The 20,738-nt window shown below is 52.2% G+C and overlaps 1 protein-coding gene across 4 annotated transcripts; it reads left to right on the top strand.

Annotated features, from left to right (window-relative positions):
- The first annotated feature begins 595 nt into the window (after positions 1 to 595).
- Positions 596 to 20,118, top strand: TCOF1 (treacle ribosome biogenesis factor 1). 4 transcript variants are annotated; one of them, XM_064672035.1, is made up of 18 exons: positions 596 to 725; positions 1,186 to 1,241; positions 3,907 to 4,049; positions 4,772 to 4,878; positions 5,146 to 5,491; positions 6,315 to 6,415; positions 6,848 to 7,069; positions 7,703 to 7,972; positions 11,872 to 12,046; positions 12,211 to 12,353; positions 14,213 to 14,386; positions 14,626 to 14,875; positions 15,102 to 15,190; positions 15,912 to 16,140; positions 17,215 to 17,781; positions 18,854 to 18,954; positions 19,496 to 19,532; positions 19,998 to 20,118. In XM_064672035.1, exons 1-17 carry the CDS (start codon positions 621 to 623, stop codon positions 19,526 to 19,528), a joined length of 3,111 nt encoding a protein of 1,036 aa, XP_064528105.1. In that variant the 5' UTR covers positions 596 to 620; the 3' UTR covers positions 19,529 to 19,532; positions 19,998 to 20,118. The 4 variants fall into 4 exon arrangements, with proteins under 4 accessions (XP_064528105.1, XP_064528108.1, XP_064528106.1 ...); XM_064672038.1 differs by lacking the exon at positions 19,998 to 20,118 and having other exon boundaries at positions 14,213 to 14,299; positions 19,496 to 19,659; XM_064672036.1 differs by lacking the exon at positions 19,998 to 20,118 and having other exon boundaries at positions 15,105 to 15,190; positions 19,496 to 19,659.
- Positions 20,119 to 20,738: the final 620 nt, after the last annotated feature.

Below are 20,738 nucleotides of genomic sequence, written 5' to 3'. Positions count from 1 at the left end.
AGCTGCTCTGCATCAGGAGCAGCTTCTTCCCTCTCGCCCCTTGCTTGTTTTAGCCCCTAAAACGCCAGCGGCTCCTCTCAGCAGCTTAATGTCCACTCAGCATTAAATCAGCCCCGAGGATTCAGCTCCGGAGCGCCGTGGATGAATCCTGCAGGAAAATCTGTTCCAAAACGCACAGAATTACACACGGTGGTGGTGCCGTAACCCCCGCCGTGCCACCCCCGCCCCCTCCGCTCCCAGAGCGCCCCCACCTCCTGCCGAGGGGGTGTGAGGGGCCCAGCTCCGGCCGGGCGAACCCCCCTTTCCATCCTCCCCCATCTCCTGCCGGGGCGGTGTGTGAGACCCCCATGGAGCGACACCCCCTCCTCGCCCTTCCCTTCTCCACCTCCCACCAGGGCGATGTGCGGGGCCTCCATGAGGTGACTCCCAGCCGCCCTGCATCGCCCTCCATCCCCTGCCGGGGGCGGTGCGAGAGACCCCCACGGAGCGACCCCCTCTACCCCCGCTAGCACCAGATCCCCCCAATGGTGCCCTCGACGCCCCCCTCCGGGACTACATTTCCCATGGTGCGGCGCGGCGGAAGCGGAAGTGACGCGCGGCGGCGCGGCACGCGGAGTGCCATGGCCGCCGGTGGCGGGCGGGAGCTGCTCGCCCTCATCCACCAGCACCTGCTGCGCGGCGGCTTCGCGCGGGCCGCCCGCGAACTGCAGGCGCAGACCGGGCAGGTAACGGGGGCGGACGCGCCCGGGCTTCGGGGGAGGCAGCAGGGCCGCAGCGGGGGGAATGATCCCGCGGAGCGCGCGGGCCTCGGCAGGGCCCGGACCCCCTTGGCGCCCTCAGCGACCACCGGGTGCGACGCCGGTGCGGGCCGTGGGGCCCTGCGCTCGTGGCCCCGCGGCTGCACGCTGGCCCGCTGAGCCCACGTGGTGGCCCGGCCCCGAGCCGCCCGGGGGAACGGAGGAGGCTGGCAGCCCGCCGGGTAGCGCTGTCCCGTACCGGGACACGTGCTGCTGCCGGAGAGACCCGCAGGGGGACACGCTGCCCTGCGGGATTCACCGGCAGCGTGTGTGTGGGGATGGCATGGTCCCGTTTGCCCGCGGGTTCCTGGACGGGCCTCTGCGGTCTCTGGTGGTCGCATCTCGAGACGGGGCTGATGCCTGACTGGTGTTCCTTCTGCTTTCACAGAAGTTGCTCCCTTCCCTCTCGACCTCTCTCGAGGACATCTTTACTCACTGGGAAAAGTAAGTCAAAGGACGAAATGAGTATCAGGTAGATTCCAGGCTGTGCTAACATGGCATGTGTGATCTTTATTTGCTAGAATTCCCAGTTATCAGAGTATTTCCAATGATAACTGTGCTCAGCAGACTTTTCTCCTAACCTGTGGTTTCACAGCAATTCCTTTCAGATGTTCAAGATTACTGTGGTTTTAAAATTTCCTGAGCTTGGAGATAAGTTGTTACGTTAGTTTTGAGCAGCTGATACTGTTAGTGCTGGTTAATACTAAAATGTTATGAGGCTCACAGTAGTGCTTTACTGTCAGAAATCTGTTCCCTGGTTCTGTTTCACTTTCTTTTTAAAGCCACGTGCTTTGCAGGAGCATTGACCCAGGAACAGAGACGTTGAGCAGATGTTGAAATGCCAAAGCTCTTGCAGGGACTTAAACCTTGGCATAGATCACAGATGATCTGGCTCAGAGGACATCTTTTGGTTTCAACCTGTCCTTTCAAGCCCTGATGTGTTCCCAGTGCTTACATATTCCCCACGGGAAGGTCCGCAGTGTGGGGCCTTCCCATCCGTGGGGTGCAGTGACAGTGGCATCTACCCAGGGTTTGCTTTGGTTGGATGTTGGAGTGCAGGGCTGCAGGGAGGCCTTTGGCAGCCTCAGCGCTGGGTTATCCAGGGAATTCCTGGAGCTGGGAGTGCTGGAATGAGGATGCTCCTCAGCGCAGCCGTACCAGCAGCCTTGGGAAGTGTTTCCCTCAAAGGTGTGCTTTTGCTGGAACACCTCATGCCTTGCTGCAGCCTTGGTCCCTGCTCTTGTGCTCCACACTTGGGCAGGAGAAAAGCTGGGTCTAGGTGAGGGTGTAGCAGCACAGAAAGAGGTTTGCAGTTCCTGCCTCTAAAACAGTTTGTTGCTCTTGTGGGTGATGATGGTGACCTTACCCTGCCTGCTGCAGCAAACACTCCCAGACACTGCTGCTGTTAAACCTGGGGGCAACAGGGGACTTGCATCAGGTTTAATTCCTTTTTCTCCAGTGTCACCCTTCTGTTGTCGTCCTGCCCCACAAAGATGTCTGTTATTCCTGATTTGCCTGAGCTATGCCTGGTTTGGAGTAAGAAGGAGGGATGTGTTGACCAGTAGTTCTCTTTATCCAGAAGGTGTCCTGGAGTGCTCCTGTGACTGAGCTGCAGTTATTACATCTTGTCACTCCATAGGGTTTTGACCCTAAAATGTCCTTCCTTAAATTACCCTGTGGCTCCTGCCCATCTCACCAAGGTGTCCTTGGTGCTGTCCTGCAGAAACTCCTCCAGAGTGAACCTGAAAGCTGAGACTTGCAGTTACAGGAGTGGCCTCCCTCCAGAACTGCATTTACTCTTAGAGGATGCAGGGAGTGAGTGGGTAGAAAGGTGCCTGGGGACAGGAGAAAGCTGGACCAGCTCAGTCCTAGGAGCAGCCAGAGCCCTGCAGCCCTCAGATGCTCTGGAAAGCTGCAGGGACAGTGCTAGCAGACACCACATCTTCCCCTCACACAGAATCCCTGAGCTCCTGATCACTGACAGCAGCCTGTGTTGTACTGTCAGCTGCCACTGGATCAGGAAGGTGTTGCAGGATCAGAGCTGCCTGTGTGGGCTGCATGTTGTTTTATTAAAACAATTAAAGGATTATTGGAGTAGTTACCAGGACTTTGGAATAGTAAACATGCCTTTGGCTTAGCCTGTTGCACAAAACTTGCTGTTACAGCTGTGCTGCTGGAACGCTCTGGTGACAAGCACAATCTTTACTCGCCAAATTGTTGGACTAATCTTGTTTTTAAAACAGATGAACAAATAAAATGAGCTAAACTGGCACAGAAGTGAGGATATTTGCCTCTGATAATTGTGTGTCTCAGAGCTTAGAAGTATTGCCTGTATGAATCACACTCTGTGCCCAGTGTTATCCTTGTAATAAAGCAAATGTGTTCTCTTTAATTTTCAAATGAAAGCATGGGTAACTTTAGCCCACATCATCTGTTCTGGTCAGGTAGGATTTAGAGCCTGGAGGAATCTTTCTCCAGCTTAATGTTTTAACCCAATTGAACAGCTTAAGTGTTTAATGCTTATCTGTGGCCTCTTCCTCCCCTTTTTCCAACATATCTTCTGTAGGTCCAGCCACTTTCTTTCTTAAACCTCTCTGCAACCTGACTTTCTTGCCCTTTTGACCCGGGAGCCCAAGTTCAAATGGCTTTTACAGCCTTCAGATTCATTTCTTCTGGTCTTGTGGAATACCAAGACCTGTTTGGGGATCACTGCCCTAACCCTGAGGCTGCACTTACTACTCTGTGGCTATAGCTGCCTCCTGGAGATGGAATTTGTTGTGTAGGATGCCTTAGCTCTGCGTTGAACACCATCCTGACCATATATTTTTTTACTTCTCTGCTAAAGTGAGAAAGAGTCTGCTTAGGGCACGGAAAAAAAAGGTCTAGGTTCAGTATCTCCTGAGTATTGCAGGGATATGTTGCTCTTGGGAGTTCCCTGAGGACTAGAGATGCCCCTTGCAGGTTAGAGAATTATTTCTCCCATCCCTTTAGGAGCCGTAGAGGAATTACACTGCCTGTCCTGGAGCCTCACCTGACAGTAAATGAGTAATTGTATTGCAGTTTGTTCAAGATGTATTTGATGGGTTTTGACACCATTTCTCTTCCCTAGAACTCCCCCAAATTCGAGGAGAAGAAAGTTGAGTGATGACGAGGCAGCCATCCCAGAAAAGATCAGAATTCCTGATCCTGTGAGCAGCTCTGAGAGCTCAGAGAAAGAAGAGGATGAGAAAGAAAAGGCAAAAGCTGCAAATGGTAGGAGCCTTTCATCTCCCTGGAGTTGACAGAGTAGGACTGGAGGCTTGTGTAGGAGCAACCCAACTTGCTTGGCTAGAGAAGATGCTTGTAAAGTGATGGCTATTCCCTTGTGCTCATAGAAAAATAGGACAACTAATTTAGCACCCTCTTCTCTTCTCATGTGGAGTTTCTGAGGAGCACAGATGTCTGCTGAAGCTAGAAAAAAAGCTGTTATGATTCATTGGGAAGGGATGGGTGTTGTTGCTTGGATGAAACCTTGGGAACCTCTCGCTGTCCACTGTGGAGCACTAGTTGGTCCCAGGTGTGTGTGGGGTCAGCAGGATGGGCCTGTTACATGGGTGAGGGAAGGACTTGGTCTGGAAAGCCAGTGCCCCTGTCTGAAGTGGGGATAGATCCCTGGTGCAGCTGATGTGGGTGGCGTTGGCTTGCAGAGTCTAACAAAAACCCATGTGTCTGATGTATTTTGGCTCAGTTCATCTGCTGTAGACTAGCCTTTGAAAACCTGCAGATCTTGGCAGGTTTCTTGTCTTGGTGCTGGGGAGAAGGATGGGTTGGAGGAGCAAAGCACTTGTCTGTCACAGGGACAGCAGTGATGGTGGTGTTGGGGTAGGTGTGGAGATGGGCCCCTGCCCTGCTGCTGGGACCTTCCTGCAAACCAGAGGCCACATTGTTGTGAGAAACACACTCACAGAGCTGTTCTGTGGCTCTCTCCTGTGCAGCAGCCAGCCTTTCTCTGGCCACAAACTCAGCAGTGACTGTAGAAAGCAGTGAGGAGGATGAGTCCTCGTCAGAAGAGGAGACGCCGGCTGGGAAAGGTGCAGTGGCGGTAAGGCAATTCTTGTGGCTTTGAAGGCTGATGGTACTCTGAGGCCAGGACTGTCCCAGACTCCTTGGCATGTGTAGAATTGTGAGCTGAGGTGGAATTGTTATTAAAATGACCCTCCTGTGCTGCCATAAGCCTTCTCTCAGATATCTGTCTCCCAAATCCTTCCTTAAAGCGCTTGCCTGGTTGCCAGATTGCTGTTGAAGGTACATTGTCTCCAATTTAGCCCCTCATCTGTGTGTAGGCTTCTAATTTTCATGTCTCCTGTAGGTAACACCAGCTGTGGTGGGTGGCAAAGCTGCCAACTCCCTGCATTCTCCTCCCAAGCCCACTGCCCCGGCGGGCAGAGCAGCGGCACTCCCTGCTCCCGACAGAACTGTGCTCTCCAACAACAAGCAGCAGCCCAATGCTCTGGCTGCAGCTCCAGCTCCAGCCAAGGCCCAGAAACTGCCTGCTCCTGGGAAACCCAAACATGCCACAGCAGCTGTGGCCAAAGTAGGGCAAAGCAAAGCACCAGTAGTGAGCAAAGCACCGGAAAGTTCCAGCAGCAGCAGCAGCTCCTCATCCGAGAGCGAGGAGGAACAGGAGACACCGAAGGCCCCAGCCCCCAAAGCGGGTAAGGAGCCTGCAGGGTGTTGTAAATGTGTGTGTGTGCTCCAGCTCTGCTGTGAATCGGGTCTGAGACGTGCCTTCAGCATGTTCCTTTCAGCTCCCTTGCTGGAAAGCTCAGTGATGCTTGTTCCTTGGGGAGGCTGCTAGAACACTGCAAAGCAGCCAGCTCTGGAGCTCCGTGGGATGAATCCAGCGTGCTCGCTCCCATTTCAAGCAGCAGATCCTGTGCTAAGATGTCTGTCTGGCAGCACCCAGCATTACAGGGTTGGGGGTAACAGCATAGTGTGTCCACAAGAGATGCAGTACTGATATTACAGATACTTTCAGCTTTTTTGAAAGGCACTGCAGCGTTTTCTCTTTATTCCCAATTGCAAATGATTAGTTTGGAGTTTTGAAGTCTTTAGGGAAATCTTTAAGTGCTTTGAAGTGTGTGTGTGTATGTGTGTGTTGGAGGAGGGGAGTGAGGCACAGACTGTTGAAGCTCTGAAAATGATCCTTCTCTTGGCTCTTTTCCAGAGGAGGCCCAGCCAGGCTGGGTGCCCCTGCGTGTGGCTGGGCAGCTCCCCGTAGGGTCAGAGGGTGGCCAGGAAGCATTTCCCATCTCTGCCTGCACTCTTGGAGTGGTGTTTGTGGGCCAGTGTTTGTCTGGAAAAGCTGCTCCCAGCAGGCCACTGATGCTTTTAGCAGGGCTGGGTCCTCTTCCCTGCAAATCCCTTAGCCCTCTCTGCGGCTTGTTTTCTTTCCCTGACTTCAAAAGCCACATTAGCATCGCTCTCTGGGGGCTCAGAGCAGGCAGCAGCTGTGACATCTCCTCGCTTGTGTTCCAGAGCCGAAGCAGGCGGCTGGGGCTGCCGAGAGCAGCAGTGAGGAATCAAGTGAGGACACGTCCTCTGAGGAAGAGGAGCAGCTGGCAACTCCAGCCGTCCAGGTAACCACTCCAACACATTCTTTGTCCCTAAGAAGTCACTTCCCTTCTTTTGGAGATGAGAGGAAATGCTGCAATGCTGTATTCTGACAACACCCTTTACCTTGGGTGTGTGAGATCCCCAAAGCCAGAGAGCATGCTATGTGGCTTAGAGCCCCATTAACCCCTGCTGGCATCAATCATTCCATCCCAGTTTCTACTAGTGCCTGAAGCTGAGGGAGATCCTTTGATCTGTAGGAGGTGATTGGCGTGCAGTTTCACAGATGTAGTCAGGGAGTCTGTGAAGAAATTGGCTTTTTTCAGATACTCCACAATCCAAGGGTCTGAACGAGCCTGTCCTGGTCAAAGTTAGCAAGGCAGCTTGCTTTAAAACATTCCATGCAGCCGTTTTCTTCTGAGGTGTTACCTGATTCTCCTGTTCCCTTTTGTTACCAGGCAAAACCAGCTGTGAAAGCAGCACAGTTTAATGCAGCACCTGTGAAAAGTGCACCTACTTCTCTGGTGTCTCACAAGAAGAATGCAGTGAAGCAAACAGTGCTGGCACCAAGCCACACCAAACCTACATCCACAACGGTTCCAGGGGCTGCGCAGCCCGTTGACACATCAGAGAGCAGCAGCTCATCAGACAGTGAAGATGAACTTCCTTCAGTAACCCAAGTGCGTCTGTCTGAAACTCTCTCTCTCCTTGCACACCTCTCAGGGCTGGGAACTGCAGTGAAAAGAAAATGTTGTAAATGCACGTAGTGTGTAGCAAAGTCTTGTTAGGGGTGGGAGGAAAAGGCGTGGGGTGTTCAAAAGCACCTCAGTGTCTTGGCTCTGAGCTTTAATCACCCCACTGTGCCTTTCTTAAAACAAAACAAAAAAATCCATCAGTACTTTTAAATAAAAAAGCCTCCCAGTAATTCCTTTACCATCTGAAGAGGCAAATTGTCGTGGTGGAATTTGCTCCTCAGGTTTAAATAGCAATAAATAGTGTCTAATTTGTCAAGCTGTAGTGCAGTCCAGCTTCCCAGCTGTGGAGAGTGCAAAGTGCTGCCTTGTACCTCACTGGAGGGGACTATTAGTAGCAGCAGGCTGATGAAGAATATCTGGTCTTGCTTTCTCATCTTGGGAGACTATCCCCACACAGCTAGATGAAAGAATTCCTTGTGTCCTGCCAGTCACTAAACTTCCTTCAGGGTTTGCCTTTCCCAGGGTGCTCTGAAATCTCTTCCCTTGATTACAGTTTAAGCAAATGAATTATGCTGCTGGAGAATTTGCCTTATTTCACTCTGTTCATGTCTTGTCCAGACAAAGTCACCTCCAAAATCCTCCCAGGCCATCCCATCCCCGGTGAAACCTACACCAGCAGCATCACTTTCCGTCAAAGCATCTCCAGCAAAAGCACTTCCAGTGTCACAAGGGAAGCCAGCACCAAAAACAGCAGTGCCAAAGCAGGCTAAAACCCTGCTGGGAAGGACTGCTGCTCCCACAAAGCCTGCTGAAAGTGTAAAGCCAGTGGAAAGCTCTGACTCTTCAGGCAGTGAAGAGGAGGATCTCCCTGTGCCCATCAGCCAGAAGGTAGGTGATCCTTATTCAGCCCAGTGCCAAGGGATGGGGTATGCAAGACAGATGTTTATCCCTTAAATGCTAATACTGATCTCTTGAAACAGCAGAAGTATGTTGCATCTCCCTTAGAGAGGAAGATCTTCCTGCTTGGAAGCAACAAGTACAGCCTAACTCTGCTCACTCAGCCATACCAGAGGAGGGTGGGGGGTACCCTGTTTGATACCAGTTGTTCTCTTCACTCGTGCATTGCTCCTCTGGAGTGGACCTTGTGTGCAGGGTCACAGGTAGCTTGGTCTTGGCTCTCCTGTGAGGGTTTGGTTTGAGTTCTTTAACCATGAGCTCAGATTGGACCCAGGTGGCTAAACTCAAAGGGAATTAAATCCCACATGTTGTATTGAGACCTTCTGCCTTGACTCTGAGCTGCAGGGCCCTTCAGAAAGTGCCCTGAAAGCAGCCTTTTGGAGATGGCACATATTGTCTGCAAGGGAGGAAGAGAAGCCGGGGGCAGAGCCTCACGTGTCCGTGCAAGGAGGCTCTTTGTCAACACGTCCTTTCAGTATTGACAGGCAGGAGCCAGCAAGGCTCTGCATTTTTGTCTTCATAGCCTTGGTCTGCTAAGGTGGGTGGAGGGGGACGCATCTCTAACAGTTAGCTCTTGCTGCTCTCTTCCTGCATGATTGATTGTATGTGAGGATTCAGCTCTGGGTGACAGGAGCAGCTATTTTAATAGCTGTGCCATGGGGTCCTGCTGCAAAACCATCGAGACTCGTCCGTTTTAGCAGGGTTGTAGGTGAAGGATGTGCTGGGGTAGGTTTGTTTCCTCCAGTGTTGATTCTGTGAAGCTGTCAGCAGCAAGTTTTACCTGCTGGTTTAACCACTTCAGCATCTTCCCTCTTGCAAACTGACACAGCAAGGAAGAGCTTGTCATCGAGGGAGCTCTATTTTTGCCAAACAGGCTGTTTCTTCCCATGTTAGTAACCTACAGGCAGAGACCACGAGTGAAGCCTGAAGACAAACCGTTGGGCTTAGCTGTGTCCACAGTCCTGTCCTCCCAGTCAAACTCTTCTTAGCTCATTCTCACCATCTGCTACTTGGGCATATGCTAACCACTGACTTACTGTATCCTGCAACTTCCTCTGGCTTCTGTGCAAGATCCAAACAGATACAGAGCGTTGGAAGCTGCTTCATCCTTCCCTGTGGGGGTGGATTAGCACAATTAAAATGAACATCATGCCTAAATTGAACTGCTTAATTGGTATGTTTACCCCTGAAGACTCAGGAATATTTAGTTAAAGAAGTTGACAAGGTGTTTTGCATATTTTTGGGGGGGAAGGATGGTGATGGGGGACAGTCTGACCCTAAAGATGCTGTGAGCTGCTTTTCTTTCAGAACAGCTAATTCTGCTCTGCCTCTTCTCCTGGACGTTTTGAGTCAAAGGTGGCACTTGAACCCTCTATGGACAGGCTTTTGCTTCTGTTTACAAGGAGTAGGTGTGAGATGCACGTGAACCCGCGTGTTGGGAACCCGTGTCTTCCTTGAGCATCCCGGGAAAACCCGCGTGGGCTACGCTAGCAGGAGCTGTGCCCGCAACTTTATATCCTGGACCGCAGGCCCTATGGGGAGAGGCCAGATCTCCAAAAGTCAGAGAGTCTCTTTGAACCCTGTTGCCCCTCCTGAGCACTTGACAGCTGTACCTTTGCTGGGCCGTGACACAGCCGAGATACTGGTCCCAGTCCCGATCCCGATCCGATCCCACGGTGCTTCCGTGGTGCACAGGCAGCGATGGAATGTGGTTGTACAACGTGCTGGGCGCACGTGGCTCAGTGTTGTTCCCCCTGTTGTCATGCAGTGCTGCATAATGCAAATGGACCCAGCGAGTGGCAGATGGGTTGTGCGGGAGCTGAGTCATCACACTCACGGAGCCACAGGCAGCTCCTGCTTTGGGGGCTGGAGAGGGAGCAGGAAAAATGATTTCCTCTTGAGTTATTTTCCTCCTCTCCGAGTTACTTCAGTACCTGTGACTCCCAAGCTGTCAGAAGCTCTCTGCCTGTGTTACCTGCTCCCTGGGTGTAACTCGGCTGTGCTGCCAGTCTGATCCCACCTGCAGCTGTCATCCATCTGATGGGGATGGAGGGACCTTGGCCTCCTCCCAGGAAGATCTGAGGAGTCCTGAGGCTGTGCAAACCTTACGGTGATTTCTCTGTGGATGCTGTTGTGTTCTTTCTGTGTTAGGATGCTCCTGCATGGCAGCTTGTTCCCACTCCCTTGCTAAGTTAGGAAATCAAGCAGCCCTGTGCTGTGCATCCACACAGGGGGAGAAACCAGTCCTGTTGCTATGAAGGGCTTAAAACTGAGTGAGTGGGCTCTGATCTTGGTAAGCTCTTCCCTTGCACAGCAGTGCTTGGGACAGCAGGGAGAGGAGCTAGCACGCTCAGAGTAATGCGTGTGAATTCTTCTGTATGCTTCAAGTAGTTCTCTCTCTTCAGCTTTGCAAATCTGGCCTCTCTCCTGGAGATTGTGACTCACTGGTATCAAAACAAAACGGAGAATTGAGGTTTGCAGTCCCCCCTCCCCAAGCACTTGTGGAGGTTTCTGTTTCTCTAAGCAGAGTCAAAATGTACTTGGCTTGTTCAGAGAGCTGTTCTGTAATGGGATAAACATGCAGATGCTGTTGTCTGTTTAGTGTTTGGCTTGGAGATGATAAACACTGCCCCAGTGGCAGGCTGTGGCAGGGCTGTGCCAGGAGGCATGGTAGGATTGGCCTTTTGGGGGGCCTGCTAGGCTGGTGCTCTCTGCTGCTGGGGTATATCACTGTGTTGGCAGCATGGCAGGGGGTGGCAGGGGCAATGCAGCTGGGCAGGACTCTCTCGTTGAGTGCCAAAGCAGGCTGCCATCACATGCCAGGGGGAGAGGGTCTGCCTGCCCTGGCAAACACGAGGTACTCTTTGGCAGAGCAGCCCGGAGATGAGCCATGAGTGGAGTAAACGGAGTGGGTGCAGAGCACTGTGAGCCTGGGGAGTATCTGTGGGGGGTGAAATTCCCAGATTTCTGCACAAGTGCTGCCTGTCCCTCTGCCACCACTAGCATTCAATGTGCAGGACGGGGGTCTGCAGCCCTCAGCACAAACTGGGAGAGGGGCCAGGAAGAGAGAGAGTCTCACCTGGCAGTTGTGTGTCTGGGACTGAGATGACTGTGGCATCCTAGTGCTGACACAGCAGTTGCTTTGGGAAGTGGCCTGTGGCCTGTCCTGGGACATCAGTGTCGACAGGTGCTGTAGAAAGTAGGTGTCAGAGGTTTTTTGTTGTCTGGGGATTTCTGAGACCTATTGGCACATCAGTTTCCAAGGTGAATCCCAGTCTATCTCTGCCTGCCCTCTGTGTCCCCAAACCCTTGTGACAGCCCTGTGTTAACACTGAGCCCTCCAGCACCTCTAGGATGTAGCTGCTCTGTTACTGTCTCTGAATCTTGCAAGTGTTATGGCACAAGGCTTCCCAGCTCAGTAGATTCCCTGAGCTGTGGGTAGGTCATACTTAAATAAAACTCTTCCTTGAAGTGAAAGGCTTGGGGTTGCAGTGCTTTCTCCTCAGGCTCCTGTCCAGCCAGTGTCTCTGCCTGAAGAAGGAATTACTGTTGTGTGCTTACGAGCACTGTCAGCCTGCATGCTCGTGAGTGAAACACTCTCGGGTTTCCTGTCAGAAGCAAATTGCTAAATGCAGAAGTATGTGTGTACAGCAGCTCAGTCCAGGCAGTAACTGAAGCCTTTTCCACTCCTAACGTGCCAAGGATGGAGTGTTGGTAACAGCTGTGTTAGGGTAAAACAAAACCCAACTTGAGCTGAAACTGCACTTAAACTCCTAAACAACACCTGTACTAACACGGCATTTCTGGGCCTGTGTTTCTGTTTTATTAAGAGGTTAACAGAACAGCCCGGGCCTGTTCCCAACCTGAGCCAGACTGCTAAAGCTGGGCCGCCTGAAAAAGCAGTGGGAAGCACCTTGAAAAGCCAGGTCTCAGAAAGTGGGAGCAGTGACTCGTCTGACAGTGAAGAGGAGTCCCCTGCAGCACAGAGGCAGCCTCCACAAGCTGGTGAGTCTCCTGGTAGTAACCAGGATCCCTCACCTGCATCCTCGTGGGTTTCCTCCTCTCCCTTGCACATGGAACAGTGCGGCCTGTTGTGATAGCTCCTGCTCTGGATAGCCACAGAGAGCAACTCTTTCTCACAATGACAATCTCTTATGGTTTTCCTGCAGTGAAAACCAATTCTGTGCCCCAGCCAACAAATGTGAAGAAGGCACTGGCTTCGGCACCAGCCACAGCCCCTCCAGCTGTGGACAGCAGCGATGATTCCAGCGAGGAGTCAGATTCAGAGAATGAAATAGTCCCCCCTTCTCAGGTGAGGAGCTGCTGATGCACTGGGTGTGTAGGCTGCTAGTTCTGCAGCTCAGGAGGTCTCAGGATTTGGAAGGTGGTAGTTGTGCAGGTGATATGTGATTCAGGGGAGCCCCCCCTTGGCTGGATCAGGTTTTCTTGGCAGTGTCCGTGGATCTGGGTGCCCATCTTGGCCACAGCAATCTTACAGTGTGTGAGAGCAGTGGGGGGTGTGGATGCTTTGACAGGAACATGAGTAGACACAGGAACCCAGACCTCCTCTGGGACTCTGTTGCCTCTGCTCTACTCTAGGAAGTAAGACTGGAAAAGCAGCCAAATCCTTCCAGGCACCATCTTTCCATCAGCTGTGTAGCTCCAAGGCAACCCATTGCCTGATTCCTCCCGAAAGCTTGGGGCTCTCTGGACTCCTCTTCTGCAAGCCTTGGGAGGATGGAAGGATCTGTCTTGAAGGGTAGCACAGTGGTCCTGCTGCCTTTCAGCTAGAGGAGCCAGACCCTGCCTTGGAGAAGGGAGGTGACTCCATATCTGTGCTGAGAGCACGCTGAGTGTCATGGAGCTGATCCCAGGGCTCCCACTGGAGTCTTTTCGTGTCTCCATGCCAGTCCTGCAAGGCTGTGGCTGAGCTCCCTGGGGACAGAGCTGCCTTGGTGTGAAACTCTCTTGGGTGTCTGCGCTTCTGCTGCAGTTTGAGCCCAAGAAGCTGCATGAAAAAACACTGACTGAGGAACGTGGCGTCCGTTCCTATGTGGTGGTGGCTTGGCTGGTGCTCTGAGCCCAGGGCTTAGTGGCCAGGCACACTTCATATCCCACACATACCCATCCTCTGCCAGTGCCTTTGCTGGGAGAGGGGCATTATGTGCACTCAGGAAACCCTTCCCCGTGTTGGCCTGATGCTGTGGCTATGGAAAGGCTGTCTCCCGCCAGCTGATGGACAGGCAGCCAGCCTGAGCAGTCCTTGCGTAAAGCATGTTTATAGTACTAAGATTGTATAAAATAATGCAGCTGCTGTAACTTGAGCTTTGTGTGAGAGGGCTGAGAGCTCACACTGGATTGGTGGCTCTGCATGGCAGAGCGTTGCCTTTTCCTTTCTGAAGGCCAGATGTTTTGTGAGGGAAATGTCAGCCCACAAAGGCCCAGCTTGTCAGAGATCTGGAGAAGCAGAGCTGCTCACGTAGCCTTTTTGGTAACACAGACAAGGAGGCCAAATGCTCCTTCGTGGCTCCTGCTCCCTCCTCTGCTGGCATTTGTGTCTTGGCCCTGTCGTCAGTGCCCGATTTCCATGCCCCTGGCTCTTCTATTTTTAACTCCTCTTACATTAAGTTTGATGGGAGGTTTTAAGTGTGAGGCAACAAAATTGCATCTTGTTAATTTGCTCCGTAATCTGTTGCTGGCTTGTGGACCTGGAGGCAGATTTTTTGTGATTGGTGTCTTTGTTTATCCTTCTTACCAATTAACTCTTAGTGTGTGATTTTTAGAGTGTAGAAAACATCTTGGAGTCCAAGTGGTGGCTATGCAAAGGTTTGCAACTGCAGTCTTGCTGGTGCTGCAGTGGGTAGGGATTCACAGCCTGCAAGCACAACACATTTTGTTTGCCCTCCTGATGGGTGCCTTTGGGGCACTGAGCTAATGCTTTGGCACTCCCGGGGTGCTGACCCTTACTGCTGCTCATGGCTGTGCCAGAGGCCTCAGAGGCTCATGGGAGGCAGAGCGAGTCTGTAAAGGAGAGAAGGAAAAAGAAAACAAAAGGCCTTGGTGCTGAAAATGATGGAAAGGCTCATGAGTTAGTGCTGGATTGGTGTATGCTTCTTTATCTTTTTCTTCCAGGTTGTGCTCTGTCGTGATTTTCTTTCTCATCTGTTTCAGAGTCTGCCCCAGCAGAATGTCAAAGTGACTGCGGTTTTGAGCACGGTGGCTGCAAAGGCCAATGCCACCCTGCCCGCAGGGAAGAAGGTAAAAACTCCTGCTGTCCCTCCAGCAAGCAGAGTGTCTGAGAGCTCTAGCATGGATTCCTTGGAGCACAATGTGCTGACAGGAAAGGTAATGATGGAGGAGGTGGGGAGCTTCTCTGAGGAGAGGGAGAAGATGGGTCTGCTGGGGTCTCTGTGTCCTGCCTGAGAGATTCTTGGGCTAACCCTGACACGAACTGCAGTAGTGTCACCTGAAGAAGGGCCAAGGTGGTCCAAGCCCATCTGCTCTGGGCTGCTGCTTATAGTTCATGGACATGAGCAGTTAGTTTTATTCCTCCTTTCAGATCTATCTCATTTTCCTCTCCCTAGGCCCCCGCTGCTTCCAGCTTAAAGCAAACGGTTCCTGTGGGAAAAGCTCCTCCAGCCAACACTGCCGCCCCTCAGGCTGCTTTGCTCCCAGAGAGTTCCACTGGCAAGGTGAAGAAGCCAGGCCTGCAGCCAGTGCAGAATGCCCAGCTGAGCCAGACCACACTGCCCACCCAGGCAGAGGACACCACAGACAGCAGCAGTTCCTCTGACAGTGACGAGGAGGAGGCACCCAAGGAGCCCCCCAGAACTGGTCAGTTCCCTCCAGAAGATGCTTTAAGTGCTGTCAGGGTGGATACAGTGCTTTGCTACCCTGTGGGAGGTGTGTAGTAGTTGGAGAGTGGTTCCCTCTCTCCAGCTTGGCAGAGCACTCCTCTTTCTTTGGAGGTAGAAGGGCCTTTTGGTGGCAGTACCTGTGCTGGGTAGGTGAGCCCAGCTCCAGACAGCAGTGGTGGTTTTAATGGGATGAACTCTTCCAGCAGGCTCGCTGCAGAAACCAGGAGTGACCCAACCAGCCCACAGCTCCTCCTCAGAGTCCAGTGAGGAGGAGGAAGAGGCAGCATCACAGGTATGGGACCTGAGCAGGCTGGGATCCTCTCATGTCTTGCAGCAGGCTCCTAAGGAGGATTGAGAGAGGACTCAATCCTCAGCCATAGCAGACAGGGTGCTGGGTGGGTTTTCCAGCAGAGAACTGGGGACCCTCCAGTGGAGTGGTGTGAGCAAGACTTTTGGTGGGGGAAGAGGGAGTCTCTTGGACCTAGAATGCTTCCCCAGGCAGCCAGCCTTGGGTCCAGGGTTCATGGTGCCTTTGCTGGGAGAAGAGACGGGAGGAGATGGTACCTTGCAAGGGTTAAACCAGGAGAACCGGTGCACAGTGCCAATAGCAGCAGGAATTTTTTTCCCCCACTTTTATTTGTAACTTAACCCGTGTCCAAGCCATTAAATTCCCTTTGTAAGTAACGTGCAGGGCGTGCAGCACATCTGCAGTGCATTAGCTGTGCGTGGGCGCACACTCATGGCCAGGAGCCTCCCCCAAGCCTGCCTTGCTGGGCGAGAACAAAGAAGAGAACCTCTGGCCGCCAGCTCTCATGGCTGTCAGCTCAGCCGGTGTCTGTCAGGGCTGGCCCCTCTCCTGGTAGCCCTGAGCTCTTCAGAACTGGCTCCACCAGTGGCCAAAGGTGGGCCCTTCACTTGGAGTATGAGGACAATAGCAGCAGAGACAGCTCTGTGTGTCTGGTGTGTGGGAGACTGCCCTGCTGTGACTCCTCAGTGTGTCTGTGCTGTTTCAGTCCCTCCTCACAGGCTATCTGGGCTTCTCCAAGGCCCCAGCAGCACCCCAGGCCCCAAAGACGGTTCCTTCCCAGCCTGTAGGTGAAGTGGGGCCGGGGAAGGCAGCTGTGACTGCTGCAAACTCTCCCGCCAAGGCCCCTCTGAAAGCAGCCCCAGCCGACAGCTCAAGCACTGACAGCAGTGACTCCGACACAGATGACAACCAGGTGGCTGCAAACCACAAAGCAGGTGGGTCTCCTTTGGCAGGGTTGGGAATTTGCTTGTCCCTGGAGCAAAGCCATGCTGGCACAGGAGGGTGACACTGGCGAGGGTGTCAGTGGGACGGGCCATGTTCCCAGTGTGTCTCCATCACGGAGCCCAGCAGCATGGAGTGCTGCTGCCGTCTGCTGGCTTCCCTGGCCATGGCACGGCCCTCTCCCTGAACACCCTGCTCATGCTGGCTGCTTGTGAGGCTCAGTGCTCAGTGCCTTTGTCTCCTCTGAGCTCTGCTTTATCCACAGTAATTAACAGGAGCAGGGAGGGCTCTCCCTGGAGCTGAGGCACACTGCATTGGTGTGCTGAGGTAGTGATGGCTTCTGTGGAAGATTCAAACACTGGCTGAAGAACATCTGCTACACAGTGCTGTTATTTAAGCCTCCCATTGGGCTATATGCCCAGTGCTGTGTGGGGTCTGTAGCATATCTGGAGTGCAGAGCAGGGGAAGCAAGTGGGAAGACCTGTGGAGAAAGGAAAAGTCCCACCATTTCCCTGGTTTGTTGGCAAATTGCAGAAATTGGAGCTGGAAGCTGCTTCTGCTCTGGTGTGAACTGTGGCCTGGCTCTGAGCTCTGGCCTGCTCTAGAGGCTCAAACAGGTCTGTTGGCCCCTTGAGCACATAATTACATCATGCAAAAGAGTGTTGAGGAGGTCAGGGCTATATATGGGCTCGAGAAGGCCCAGGTGCCCTGGGGTTTGCCATGGATGATGGTTAAACGTGGTGGTGTGGATACTCCCACCACCTTGGTAAGTCCCTGACTTACTGGGAATGGTGTCCTGGGGAAGGACTGATCTATCTGTGCTCACCCATCTTGTCAAACAGCCAAAGCTGTTGTGAGTGGTTGTCACCCCCTTCCCTCTCCAGATAATTGATCTCAGGCTGAGGCATCTTTCTTTGACTTTGCTATAGGTAGCCAGCAGGTTTAGCTTTCTTGTGAGGAGTACTGGATGCTCCTCTTCAAATGCATATTTCCATCCTCCTGTGACTGTGGTCTGTGTAATGAGTGCTCCCTGAGTTGTCTTCTCTCTCTTGTCACTGTTCCTGCAGAAAACAACCCCCCTTCAGGGCAGGAAGCCACAGAAGCCTCCAACAAAGAGAAGGTGGCAGGAAAAACAGAGCCAGGTCATGCCAGCCGCAAACCTTCACTCAAGAAAGCCCTGGCAGCGAAAGAGAATGATGTTGGTGCAAAAGAGGTGCAAGTGACCCCAGCACCATCACATGCCCCGCTCTCCGTCCCACAGTCAGGGGAGCCAAGCTCAGGGAGCGAAACCGAGGTCACTACTGCTCCCAAAGTCCCTGCAGTGCAGGCAGTGGAAGGATTAGAAGCGAAGAAGAAGAAGAAAAAGGAGAAAAAAGAAAAGAAGGAAAAGAAGAAACCATCCTCCACGGCAGACAAGGCTGTGAAACCGTCTAAGAGCAAAGACAAAGAGAACAAGAAGCAGAAAACATCTCAGAAGCGGAAACTGGGGGGAGAGGATGGGGCTGTGGGGCAGCCCAAGGAGAAGAAACGGAAAGGGCAGGCTAATGAAGAAGTACCCAAAAAGAAAAAAAAGAAAGAAGATGGTGACCTGGAGAAGACAGCAGGCAGCAAGGAAAAGAAAAAAACAGCTAAAAGTAAGCATGCTACACTTGTGGCCTAGTTGGCAGTAGGTTCTTGCAGCTGATGCATGTTCAGCCTCCAGTGCAGGGCCTTGTAAGTAGCACCCACTTCCCTATTGGCTTCCTGCTTGGCTTCTTCCCTCTTAAATCAGAGTCATTTGGGTTGGAAAGACCTCTAAGATCATCAAGTCCAACTATTAACCCAGGCCCACTCCCAAACCATGTCACCAAGTGCCATATCTACACATCTTTTAAATATCTCCAAGGATGGTGACCCCACCACTGCCCTGGACAGCCTGTTCCAGTGTTTGACAGCCCTTTCAGTGAAGAAATTTTTCCATATACTCAATCCAAACCTCCCCTAGCTCAACTTGGGGTTATTTCCTCTTATCCTGTCACTTGTTACCTTTCTACAGCTTGCCATTCTGTAGTGCTCTGCCTGCTGCCCTAATCCAAAGGCCATTTTTTTCTTTGCAGTGCAGCCTGCATTTGCAAACCAGAGCTGGTTCTGTGCTGGATCTTGTAGGCTTTAAAAAAAAAAAAAAAAAAAGAAAAGGAGATGGATTGGCTGGGCCATATCTGCTGGGGTTTCTGTTCTGCTGAAATGCAGCCCTTATTTTTGGAGCAGACAGACTTGTCCATTGGCCCTCATGTGGGCAGTTGCACATGGGTGAGCTGAAGCCTCTTGGAGCATTTGTGCTGAGCTGAACCTCATGCCCATCCTGTGTTAGCAGCTCCCCTTGCTCTCATTTCTGGCATGTGCCCAGCTCCTCCAGCCCTGAAGCGGTTCCTTGGAGCGGGTGGGCAGCAGGATATGGAAAGAAGGGAATCCTATGTAATTCCACCCACATGTGTAGACAGATGGTGGGATCAAATTGCTCTGGCTCAGAGGTATTAGGGAAACATCCCCGGATACAGCTGCCTGTAGCAGGCTTCTGGCCTCATCCAGTTCCTGCTCTGGAAAGCTTGCTCAAGTTTGGATGTGATCAGAAACTTACTGGGGGCTCTCCTGCCAGTCTGTGCTCCCTCTCAGAGGCTGACAATACCAGAATCCCTCTCTTAGTTGGCTTTTCTTTCCGTCTCCCAGAAAAGAAGACTGGAAAAGAAAAGAAGAAAAGCAAAAAGGTGTCTTTTGAAGGGGAGCCTGTAGCAGATGGCTCTGCTGAGGTTCACAAGAAGAAGAAGAAGGTATGTGCCAGACCCTGGGCTGGGGTACCGTGGGCAGAGCTGTTCTGAGCCATGGCTGTGGTGCTCATCCCATCCTGGCAGCGTGCCAGGCTGGAGAAGGAACAGAGCCATGTCCTGGCCTTGCTGGCAGTACAGAGGAGCCTGCAGTTCACTGTGGCCAATCTTGAGAAATCTTGATCTTTGTTTGGGATTAGGGTGGCTCAAAGAAGGGCTTGTTCTTGTATCGCTGCCCCAGGAGAGATCCCTGTCCCTGGAAGGGTCAAACCCAGGGGCCCTTTTGGTGGCAGAGAGAGCCTGTCCAAGGAGTAAGTGCTGCTCTTCAGCTCTCTGTTCATCTTGTTCTCAGCAGAAACTGGAGCTGCTGAGGGCTTGGCAGGCTACTGCATCCCATTCCAAGGGCTAAAAGGGAGACTACAGGATGTTCCTTGTGGTGGCTACCACCTCCACAGGGACATATCCAGGAAGCCTCTGTGGCTTTGCTGGGTCCTTCATGTTTGCGGTGCTGATGATAATTATTTATTTCTCCCTGTTTTCTTTTTAGAAGAAGAAAACAGCTGAGCCTGAAGGACTGTGAGAAGGTACATGGCCTGTAGATGGGGACTATCCATTGGTACCTCAGAGCAGCGGTAACCTTGGCCAAATTCAGAACTCCTGGGCCAGTTTTGGGAAGACAGTGTGCCCTCTAAGTGGTCACTGAGCCAGCCTGGCCTTAGATTAGAGGGCCAGGGAGTGGAGCAGTGTGAGGAATGTCATGCAGCCATGTGCTGGCTTCTCTGGATGTGTCTGACCTCAACTCTTTAGCTGCTGAGAACTGGATATCCAGCTTGGATGTTGCTGACCTCTGTCACCAGCAGAGATGAGCGGCCTCTGGCAGTGTCTGTCTGTCCCTGCTGACCACAGGGAGCTTGGAAGAGTGATGTGGATTAGATGGTGATGTTGTAGCCACCTGGAAGTGGACCAGATGCCTCTGCCCGTGCTCTGCTCAGCTGTGAGGCTGTTCTCCTCCTCCCCATCCCTAATGCTTTTAACTCCTCTCCCCAAAGGTACCGCATTCCTGTGATTAAGGATTTATGGGTGAAGATCAAACAGAAGAAAGGAAAAGGAAGCTCATCAGGAGAATTCCAACTTTTTTAAAAATATAATTTATAATTTCTTTTAACTGTGACTTTTACAGCAGAGCAGTGTAACTTTCTGCCTCCTCCTGCCCTGCTGGGGCCCAGAGATGTGTTTATTGTCCCTCCCCGTGGAACAGAACTGGAGAAGGCAGTTTGACCAGAGCAGAGCACAAGCTGCTTTTCTCCTTGTTGACACCCAGCCGTCCCTTTCTCTTACCACAGAGCTATATTTTTAAGAGAAACCTTTACCTTTTTTTCCCCTCCTCCTTCTGTGACTTGTGGTGTCAGTCCTTTTGCTACTACAGAAGAGAGCTCGGGTTTCCTTTTTATTCTAACACTGACAGTAGTGATTATCATGTCCGTGGAGTTGCACTGAACAGCTGTGTCCAGCAGTTGTTCTCAGCCAAGGCAGAGTCAGGTTTTGTGTTGTTTTTTTATGGAGTACAAAATAAAACCCAACAACATAAGATTTTGCTTCTGCTACTTTCAAAGGAAGGGAGGTGACCAAGACTGCCTGGCTCTGGAGGATGTTGTGGGTAGGAGAGCAAAGCCCAATGTCTGCCTGGGTTCATGGGCACTGTTTCAACCCTTGGGGGAAAAATAATTGCTTTCTTCCTGCTCCCTGGGGACAGACTGGGATCTAGGAGGTGAGGAAAAAGGGACCAGATC

Source organism: Pseudopipra pipra, chromosome 15 (genome assembly GCF_036250125.1).
Source record: "Pseudopipra pipra isolate bDixPip1 chromosome 15, bDixPip1.hap1, whole genome shotgun sequence".
In the NCBI taxonomy this organism is placed as follows: Eukaryota; Metazoa; Chordata; class Aves; order Passeriformes; family Pipridae; genus Pseudopipra; species Pseudopipra pipra.
Note: the sequence above shows the minus strand (reverse complement) of the source record. Positions and strands in the feature narration are given on the sequence as shown.

Excerpts from the sequence above, each read along its gene's own strand:
- TCOF1 (XM_064672035.1), top strand. The coding sequence starts at position 621 with ATGGCCGCCGGTGGCGGGCGGGAGCTGCTCGCCCTCATCCACCAGCAC. Across the intron at positions 5,492-6,314 it reads GGCCCCAGCCCCCAAAGCGG|AGCCGAAGCAGGCGGCTGGG; the intron begins GTAAGGAGCCTG and ends CTTGTGTTCCAG. Across the intron at positions 14,876-15,101 it reads CAAGGAGCCCCCCAGAACTG|CAGGCTCGCTGCAGAAACCA; the intron begins GTCAGTTCCCTC and ends GAACTCTTCCAG.